At 39.3% G+C, this 11,184-nt stretch overlaps 1 protein-coding gene across 1 annotated transcript in view; it reads right to left on the reverse strand.

Moving 5' to 3' along the window:
- Positions 1-2,207, reverse strand: part of LOC105560020 (growth hormone secretagogue receptor type 1) — a 56,017-nt gene extending 53,810 nt beyond the window's left edge. The window contains exons 1-2 of the mRNA XM_012008745.1: positions 2,175-2,207; positions 504-1,311 (exon numbers count right to left, since the gene is read on the reverse strand). Coding sequence (XP_011864135.1) covers positions 504-594 — 91 coding nt within the window. The 5' untranslated portion in view covers positions 595-1,311; positions 2,175-2,207. The remainder of the gene's footprint in view (positions 1-503; positions 1,312-2,174) is intronic.
- Positions 2,208-11,184: the final 8,977 nt, after the last annotated feature.

The following is an 11,184-nucleotide window of genomic DNA, read 5'->3' on the forward strand; positions in this document are numbered from 1 at the left end:
AAGAAATAATAGTGAGCGACACATACATACGAGTACAGTACATGTGGTATGTGTGTTGCTCGCTATTAATTTTAATTAGACTTACAAACTTGGTTTCAGTGATGTCATATTGTTCTTTAATTTAGCCGGAATGGCAAGCTGCTTTCGATCATTTGTACACGTGCCATTTAATTTGTGTACTACACAAATCTTTCCACGAAACAGACAGTTTTAAGTGCAAAAGGTGCGAAAGTGCAGAATCACTCCAGCATCCCCTTAATTTCCTCCAGACACACCTCACGGAGCATTCGTAACTAGAAACCTTGTAATCGGAGACCGGCCGTAAGAGAGTTCGTCAAATTTCCGCGAGTGAGAGAGAAACATAAGCTATCTCACTCGTCTACGACTGTACGATTTCTCTCTCACTCGCGGAAATTTGACGAACTCTCTCATGGCCAGTCTCCGATTACAAAGTCTCTGTTCGTAACCGATCGTTCTACGGCAAACCGTAGTCCCGAGAGTACCTGAGAATCCATCGAGCGCGCTGTTGCCGATCGCCGTTGTGTAATAGGATGAATTCAATTCGAACGCGACGGTAGACATTGTCGTCAACATCTTTTTCAAGCGCGGGACCAAAACGCACCGTTTTCCGTCGCTCCTTTCCCCGGGGGTTTCCCTCACTTTTCACACTGTTTCGTAAATCCCCTCGCGATCGCGTATCCCCGCGCACTCGAGATACGTTCGCGCTGTCGCGTATCTTCACTTCAGGCGAGGGAGAGATTCGTATTTTCAGGCCCTACGTAGATGCACCGCCACGTCCACCCCGTACGTTTTTCCGGCGGGGAAATTTCAGTTTTACGTCGGCAGCACCTTCCGCCGCGCCGCGACAACTGTTGACGCTGGAGTTTCGACGGCGGATCGCCGTGTGTCGAAATGAGACCCGAGAAAATCCATCAGGAGTCGCAGGTGCGCGACGGCGCCGCGGCATTCCGCGGCGCGAATCCAGCTTACCGTTTTTGCCCGGTTTAAGATAACCGGCGCTTTCGCCGGGTCGGAAACGTTAAGTGACATCATCGAGTCTCTCGTCGCGGTACATTCACCGTTAATTATCTCGGTACCGCGCGCCGCGGAGAACCCCCGGCGAGATCGCGAGAAATTGCTCGCCCCGCGACACGTACTGATTGGCTTCTTCACTTAAAGCGGTACTCCAGTTAACGCTTCGATCGAGTCGCTCAGACGGCGGGAATGTTAATTTGCGGAAAGCCCCGGACGAATGTTTGTCTTCTGTAACTGCCAAGAGAATTCGCGCCCCGAGGAATCGTGGGTTACGTCCTAGCACGACCGATTAACATTATTAACTTTCTCACACTTCGGTTGTAGCAACTTGTTTGACAGAATTGCTCGTTTGCCAGACCGAATGAACGGTCACGTTCGTTAAATAAAGCGGTGTAATCCGCGGATACGCTTCCGCTCTACAACTTTTTTTTTATCGGACTGAATTTAATAAAAACACATTAATCCGTTTGATAAACTAATATTACGTTGAACAGAAAAACCGTGCAAAATAAATGGATTTAAACGTAGGAGTAAAACGCGATTGTGGGCGCGTGATTTATCAAATGGACAAAAATTTACTCCCCGATAAAAGATAATACACGTTTCTCGATGTTAAATTTACTTTATTCCTATCGCTCGCGTGGTGAGAATCTCGCGATGAAATTCCACTTCCAATTCCGTGCAATTTTTCACAATAAATTGCCTAGCAATTGGCCAACCGGTGATAAGGAATGCGTCTACGGCAATGCCTGTAGCGTCTCTTGAGGATCGCGGGACAAGAATCATCGGGAATTTCGAGTATGCTCGAAATATTTGCCGTCCAATCTCAAATGCGCCGCGTGTTCCGATATCAGTATAAATGTACCCATAATCGCCCGAGCATCCCGCGTATCCATATTCGAGACTGTGTGTCATTGATCAACACGCGCGATTAAATTCGCCGCAGCTCGACTCTGCATTCCGCGCGCGACTCCTTTCATTTGGCAAAATTCGTCCTACGTCATTTCACAAAAATTCTCTCGGCCACGGCGATATCGCGGCGCGGACTTGCGCAAGTCAACTTTGTTTGTAATTAGCGTAAGACAACCCGTTCGACGATCTCTCGGGAGAGACTTCGGCTTAATGAAATGTCGGCCAACCGGTGGGATTTCAATGGTTCAATCGGGCATTTCTTCGCTCGTTCTTCTTTTTTTTCCTCACGGAAACGAAAAACGAAATTTCCCGATCGCGATTAATTCAATTCTAACGAGAGGCAAATTCAATCTGCCACCGTGATCCACCGTCCGGTCATTTTCTTTCACCGAGAGGCGAAAGAGAGCAGCGTTTTAATCAGATCGCACGCGTCCTCGCCATCGCTGACACTTTCAAGTAGCTGAGCACGATTGATTTCATTTTAGTCGCCCGATAATTTGCACATCGCGGCAGATTTGCTAAACTAAACCGACGATCGGGGAAATTCACTCGGACCAACGATCCACGCTGTCGAACGTCTCGATTCGTCGTTCCCGTCGGATTGCCCTCACAGGCGGTTCGAAATACGTTCCCCGCTGGCGCACAACCCCACGACGTCCTCGGCAACGCGCACTGACAACTGGCCGGAGCCTCGACGGCGTTGCGGCCACGTGACGCGTCCGCTTCCTGTCATCGGCAGGCACGGCCGGGCTACACGCGCCCAGAAGGAACCCGAACCGTGCAAATAGTGCCGGTAAACTGAATGGAACACGGAACTCGACCGGCCGCAAACTCTCGAACGCGCCTCCCTTTCGTCGGGAGCATGCGCGCTCTTTCCCCCTTTATAGTATTTTTTTCACCGCGCGTGGGCCCGCGGTAATTAATTAATTACCATTCTCTCTCTCCCTCTCTCTCTCTCTCTCTACAATATATAACTGATGCAATACAACTGAACTTGCTTTAATCTCTTTATGTAACATTTTATTAATATTTTAATAGCAATTTTTGTACGTTTCAACAGTTTTACCTTAAAACAATTTGTGTGCCATTTTATTATAAAGTTTACCTCGTTGCATTTCATTATATACAGTTTGATTTTAATATTAACCTTTACCAGGTTACGAGAGTCGGTCACAAACGTGGGCCGTTTAAAATTAAAAGTCACAATAATGTTTGATTGAAAAAAATTGGCTCGTATTAATTATTTAACGGATCACATTTGTTATTTTATACGCGAGGAAAATGCTGTTGAATTAAAAGAATCAAGTTGCTTGACTTAAACGTTGACGTCACGGGCTGCCACAAACGCAAATAATTCACGCGATTGTATTTGCTGTTGATCTTAATTTTAGGCATCGAATAAATATCCATATTATTAAGACAACTATCCGATGTTTCTCATTCATTAATACCGATGTTGTTTCAACCAATTTATTTCAATTACGCCGATACTGTTGAGACGCCATTTTTTTCCCGTGTATTAGACGCGAGTCACTTTAACAAATTTGAATCAAGCAAATCAAGTTTTTCTGCTTTTAAACATCAGCGAATTAATTACTTTAAATAGTTAGGACGACAGTTTATTATTATTTGCTGTTTGTTTATTATATGCGTTTCGTATTCTTATAAAAGGCAAGAGAACATCGCACTGGCACGCATCACCGATAAGAGAAAGGAGCGCGTATCTCGTTTTACTTGCGATAAATGCAGAGTGCATTACGTAACTTCTGCGAATATACAATGCGGGAGTTGTGGGTGCGACATATGATTTTCATAATTTAATTCGCAATCATTGGTGTTCAGCGATACATTAATAGAATCGTCATTAACGCAATGTCTACAAGCGTACCCTTTAAAACGTCGATCTTGAGTTTTAACGTACTTCAATTATGTCTTTGGATGCTAAAAATGCAATTGATTATAATTTCCTCGTACAGTCATACTGTACCTCCGCTTCTTTTTCTGCCGACCTCTCGCATTATACCTTTTACGATATAGGTTAATAACGGTTGTGGTAAAGTATGAAAGAAGCGGCAGTAAACACGATTCCCTATTAGGAAACCAAGTACATTCCATTTAAATCTCTCACTGTCAATCCTCTCGGTTTTGTATTGTAGTCGATTTGGGACAGTCTCGCGCTCCGCGCTTTGAAGCGAGGCGCGATGAAGCGAGGCACGCATTAAAGACAATTTATTTTAACGCTGAAACAAATTGCCGGCGCACACGTCGCAATTCTTGTATTTCTTGAATTTGTTCTAGCAACGCACGGGCGACGCGTCGCCGCGACGTCGCGACGATTGCGATCTACGATACGACGATGCATATAATGCACTATTAAATTTTTACACGTAAAGTATCGCGAGAAAATATTTGATTTTCGAAATTAAATCTATTTCAGCAATTTTGTCATAAAATTAAAAGTAATTTGTTGAAATTATTATCTAAAAATGTTTTAAATACGTGAAAAAACTCGCGAAAGAAGTAAAAATAATGAAACAAGTTTCGGAATATTTTCAATATATTTATATAATTTAATAAAAACACTAAATACGTGTAGCAAAGTACAAAATTATATAAAGAAATTCTTGTTGCATTAAATTTTAGAAATTCTATTGTTTTACACTCCGCGATAATGGAATTAATTATTTTTCCAATACATATTTAAATGTAATTAAAAGTAAACTATAATTTCTCCTACATATTTTCATAAACGCTTTTAATTAAAAGAGTCATGAAATTACAGCCTTCAACGCTTCGGTAATTACGTATCTTCGTTTAAATATAACACTTTGATCTTGACAACATCAATTAATGAGGGTTGCATTTTTTAATTATATATTGCTGAAAAACTTTTAGTTAAAAATAACTTTCTAATATGATACGAATCGTTAAATGGATGTTGAGGGTTTAATTAATATTTATGATGTTATTAAAAAAGTTGTAAAACTACACAAACTTATTACATACTTGTGTAAAAATCTGTTGTTATCTATATAAAAGTATCTATATAAAAATCTATATAAAAGTATATCTATATAAAAAAATCTATATAAAAGTAAGATGTTATCTAACATCTTATTTTTAATATTTCTAATAGTACAATTATCTAATCTATTTATATTTATAGTCGTGTTTGCGTAAGTTACATTTTATGCATATATTATCTCGTAATCGTATCCATTAAATTTATATGCAGTAGTAATCGCATAATAGCTGCACGGTTGGCTCGTTTAGCTACGCATAAGTTTACCTAGTGCCCAAATTGACTGAATCAGGTGTCTTGTCAGCCATTTGCATTTACGTGCATCGACGCCACATTCAATCTGCTCGGTTCGTACAAATAGAAATCCAGCTTTTCCCCCCGAATAGACACGGGTGTAGATCAATGTCGTCGGAATTCGTGGCAGTTAACTGAAATTTTAGCGACACACAGATTCAAATCGAGCGTTGGAAGCGAAGCGTTGCACGCTGTCGATGCAGCAGCTATAAAGTTACCGTTACACTGTTGATGTACAACGGATATTCCTTATCGCTCGAAAATTTCTGACGTAGACGTTGACTGATCTATTTTCTTTAAAACTTTAACTCGGCTTCTTTGCAGATTCTATCAATTCGGTGCAATCGTGTCATCTCGTTTAGTCAACGTAAATAACGAAACTTGATTAAAGTTTATACACACAGGCACATAAATTTCACGAAAATCTTTTAGTTTTTAAGTAAGAAAAATAAATATACAATTCTAATATGCAGAATACAAAAGGCTTCTTCGATTTCTAACTCTTTCTATTTCTCGACTTCCTACACTTGATTGATATGAGTTTGCAAAACTGGTTTCTCTTCTTGAAACATGGGAGAAATATTTTTCGGTTTCATCGGGAATTACCGAAATGTTATTGCAAATTGATATTTTATATCGCGCCTTACAACAATTTTTATGTTAGACTTTTACTGTGAAACGTCTTCGTTGATAACGTGTCCTAACCACGAAGAGAAATCTAATCAGCGTCGTAGCATCGTGTATCGTAAGCTGTCACGTCAACGCTAGCAGATTTTATTTATCGATACGTCAATACGGAAAGGCGTCAATGGCGCACTTAAACTAGGTCGCGTAATCAACGGCGCCAAATTCATACGAGAAATTCTCCGATATTTTACCAGCAATTTACGAATTCCCATGGGTCTCTGCCGCGTGACACACGTGAGTTTCATCGTTCGATAAGCCACCGCGTTTCCTAAATAGCTCTGTACGATTGTTTCGAGCGTCATAGACGGCCTGAAAAACGGCCCTCGCGATAGAGGCTGGCACAATTTGGCAATGCACTGATAATAAATTTGACTCGTTACTCATGCATTCTTTTTCGAATATTCACCCCATTTATCTAATCATCCATCCTGGCTATAAAAAAAAACACCCGAAACATCGCCTAATTTTTCATATCGATTCTTTAATAATTTTCATAAAACTATACAATTACATGAAATAGACAAAAACTTTGTTGATAAAAAGTTGACTTTTAGTTTTAATATTTCTTTGAAAAATCACTTAAATCACTAAACTTTTAGAAATTTTTCTAGAAAACTTTTTTTCTTAAAATATCTGTAAAGCTGAATCAAAAGTTTCCCTGCATTTAGAATATCATTGAAGATATTCGATACTGCGGCATCGACAATCAAAAATTTCTACGCATCGATGTCGAGATATTAAGTTAAAAACGGCTGAACCGAAACATTGTCTACTTTCACTTCTGTGATATTAAAGGGATATTAATTTTAATGCGAAAAAATGTTTGGTATTATGTTCTTCAGATAAAAATTTATATTCATCATTACACGACAATTATGTTTCCTTTCCTTACGCATTTGTATTTTTCAAATTATTTCGCGTACAGTAAAGATCGGACGCAATACACAAGCGAATACATAGCGTTTGTTTCTTAACTTCTGATCCATCATTATATTAATTTCGACCCAAAAAAATTAGATGCGACTTTTTCATCGCACGTGGCGCATTTCTCTCAATATTGGGCTGTCAATTTCCGGCTTTATCCATTACTTAGTGGAAGTACACTTGAAGTGTGCTCGACCCACATATGTATATTTGTATATTGTTGACGTACTTATAATCAGTGAATATCTGTGCTTGATTGATGTTAAAAACGTGGTCATATATGACAACATTTCAATCAAGGCCGTCTATCACTGCGTTTCGCGTCGTGATTGCTTAAAATCTGAACTTCAATAGAGCTCTTCCCAAATCGACGAACAAAACGAAATTGCTCTGCAATTACGACGCACTGCTCCTGTTTATTATTTATTTTGTATTAATGGGCGTAAAGTAATGACGCAAATTACTCGTTAATAATCCACTCAAAGTTTCGTTCATTTCGTTACGTTTGGGCGAACAATAAAACACGCGTTGCTCTCGTAACATTTTGCACCCGCGGGTACGCAGTGACGTGGGACCGGAGAGACGAACGATCGCGCGTTTCTTCGCGAAGAATGCAGTATTCCACTTATGCCGATCGCCTAGTCAATCAATCTTAGCATTGCCACTTGAACGGTCGATGAATAATACGTAGGTGTATAACGGGGAGAGACTCAATTTCTCCATATTGGGTCACGCGCATGCAACACTCCGATCTCTCCAACCGTGGCGCTTCCACGGCCGAAGATCCGTTGCGCGTTCGTTCTTGCTAAACCGCGCGAAAATTTTTCTATCCGCATGTGAGAGCGCCGAGCGCGCGCGCGCGCCGACGGCTAGAGAAGCGACGACAAAGCTCGCAAAGCGACCCGATTATGCCGAGCAAAGGAAAATGTCGACGCGACAGTTATAATGAATGACGGCGAACGTAATTCAACGGTTTATCCATTAACCTCGTTTAATATTAGAATGGGTAATCAGAAAACGTTTTACATGGAGAGTTCAGGGCAAGAGTCAACCTGTAAGACTCGCTTTGACTCCGAGGCGCACAAACACAATACCTAAATTAAGTTGCATGCAAATTATAAACCGGCTTCGTTTCCGCTCGGTAGAAACGCGCGAAGCTAACGAAGTGACGAGATGTTCAGCTTAATATTTTCTTGCGTCTAAAACCCCATCGGCTGGATTCGTAATGAGGCTATCGACAATCGAAGCGTTCATTTACAAAATTACGTTCCCTGTATCTGGAAAATTTACTGGCCGCGAAATCTAGGCCAGTCCTCGCGTTTCCGGTCGATTACGGATAAACTTTCGCGGGTATTTGTCAGCGTTAACGTTACGTCGCGGAGGCACCGCGATGTCGCGGCCGAAGTCAAAAGCCCCGCGGAAGAGTTACGGTGCGAACGTTACTGGCACTGATTTTTACGCGTGTAATCAGTCACCGATGCGTGTGAGAAGAGCGTTGGTTAAACGGGAATACGTAGGCCGCGATGGATAACTTGGCGTGTCCGTCTGCCCGTCATAACTCGCGTCCTAGAATCGCAGGGTGTTCTAAAACCAGCAGAGAATCATCGCGTCTTTTATTACTTCCATTAAATATTTTTAGCTTCATTTATTTTACTTTTCAAATCGGATAACAGAACTATTCTCCTTTAATTTCAATTTAATTTTGAATTTTCCTGCATTTTTGTCACAGGTAAAAATTTCGCTAATGACATCGCGAGTCGATTTCCCATCAATTTCCGCGTGCACTTATCCCGAATCTGTCCTACGGGCCAACGTTATATTTCAAACGTGTCGTTCAAACATGTGATGGCATAAAGAAGTCATAAAGCAAACATTGAACGGACCGGAGCCAAAACTAGTAACTGTAATTTATCGACGTCGGTGATTTCCCGTGATCAAATCAAATCTCTCGCGATGGCGAACCAAAGATAAAGAGAGAGGAAACGGCAGAGAGAAACTATGGGAGATAATTATATTAGCCTGATATTATAGCAAAATAAAAAGAGATTTTTATATTAGCCTGATATTACAGCAAAATAAAACATGTGTATAAAATATTAAAATCTCGTACACTGACAGAAATAAATGGTTGCAGTTACCACAATCTCACTATAATTTATAGTCATTTTAGCAACCAATCACATTTTTATAATTCTTCCAACTACGTAAGTTATGGCTGACCTAACAATGTATTATAGTCCTCATAGACACAATATTGGTCCACGCAACTTATGTAATGGTTGTCATAAACCAAAACGATTTTCGTTTGGTAAGGTGTGCTACAAATATTGCAATAACAACTACAAGTAAAATTTCGAAACACTATATGTAATAGCAGGATTGAGAAGTAACTCGTTACTTGTAACGAAGTTACAGTTACTTCTTTTTGGCAACTCTAACTTAACTTCGTTACTTTTTCTTATCGGCGGTCCTCTTTTGTCTGCGATCGAAACTTCAACTCACAACTTATTATGTAAATATAGAAAGAGAGATAAAGTTACGTAGTGAAACTAAAAACATGATGTACAATAAAAATATGTACAATTTTTCATTATGACATAAAATTACATATGAACATGCTACATGTGTTTACAATAATACGCACCTGACTCTTACAATGTAAAACATTAATAGAAAATGTTACACAGTACACACAACGTGTTACATACGTGGCTGTGCTTATAATTGTACAACATTTTTTATTAATGTGCAAACGAAAAATCAAACTGTAAAGGCAAATTTATCGATCAATTGTATACGAAACTATCGATTAAAAGACTATGTGAATCAAATTGAACTAAAATTTTAGTCGATAGAAACAAATCGACCTATATAGAGGCCCTCCACCACCCCCGCCGCGTTTAATCGACGGTCCTCTTTTCTTTACAATTTGATTTCTTACATTTTTATTATTTATTTCATTTTCCTTATAACTTACTTTACAATACACTCGTAATATAATAAAAGAAATAATTTATGTTATCTAATATTTTAAACTCTCGAATTATGTCCCCCTATCCCTGACTATCCGAATTCCTACCTACCCGTATTCCGATCTATAGACCTACTTATCCAATTTCTACCTACCCGTGTTTCAACATAACAAACCTACAAATCTTTCACTAAACGCGACGCGGTTTTCTAGGGGTTTGACTTGGAGTTTAACGCGCCCGCGGGATTTAATAAGGGTTTTACTCTCGCACATATGCGAGAATGTATGTATATAGAAGCATAACCCACCCGAATTGTGACAAATCAAAAGAAATCAAAGTATATTATACTTTGTACAGCACCTTACTTCGGTCCTCCATCAGAGTGGCCAATATTGACCACTTACCTCGTCGTATTTAGTCCTTCGGTGGGCCAGATTGGACATCAGGAAGGAAGAAAACTCCTTCCACAGTCGGTTATCGTCACCGACAAATATTTCGTACGGTTCGAATACACGAGTGTCGATCGTATCGCAAAATGCACGACCACGAGAGGTTAATTAAAGGAGAATATTAAATAAAAAAATTTTACTGTATACACGAAGCAAATTTAATTTTACTTCCGTTACTTATTTAAAAATATTGACCATCTTTTCGTAACTTGATTTTTTAATTCGAAATTCAAGTGGATATAGAAAAAAAATTTACTTCCCGTTAGAGTGATTTTAATCATATTCCTCGATAAATTTAAATTTACAATATGGATAAAATTAAATAATTAATTGAAAATTTTTCCTGAAAAACCGATCGCGAAAACCGACCGCGAAGATACAAAGATGCGTGTGACGATGCATGTATTCATGCGAGACGCATCTTGAAAGTACGTATATCACGTACATGTACATACATACAAATAATAAATGATGTGAGATCCAGAAAAACGAAACTTCTTCTCACGATTCCAACCGATATTATAATTGCATATTATAATAAATTAATAACCGCAAATAATATATGTATAAAAATAAGTTAAAATTTCAGTGTTCTGGACAAAACATATTAGAATCTCACGTCATATTATTTTACTTTATGCACTACATCAATTCGTTAATGAAAATGGATAGGCTACAAAAGATTATCTCGGCGAATGCATCATTAGTATTCGCCATATTTCGTTTAAGTTCTGTGATGTAATTCAACGATTCTCAACATGGAAAATGAGCTCGACATACCCTGATTTGTAGAGCTCTATGAAATTAAACGAATGTGAAAAAAACTTTAAGTTAAACTCGTTGAACTTTAGAGGCCCCGCTGTAGGAAAGAATGAATCCCAGATCTTCC

This window comes from Vollenhovia emeryi, unplaced genomic scaffold (genome assembly GCF_000949405.1).
Source record: "Vollenhovia emeryi isolate VEMERY1.0 unplaced genomic scaffold, V.emery_V1.0 DF939245.1, whole genome shotgun sequence".
Lineage (NCBI taxonomy): Eukaryota > Metazoa > Arthropoda > Insecta > Hymenoptera > Formicidae > Vollenhovia > Vollenhovia emeryi.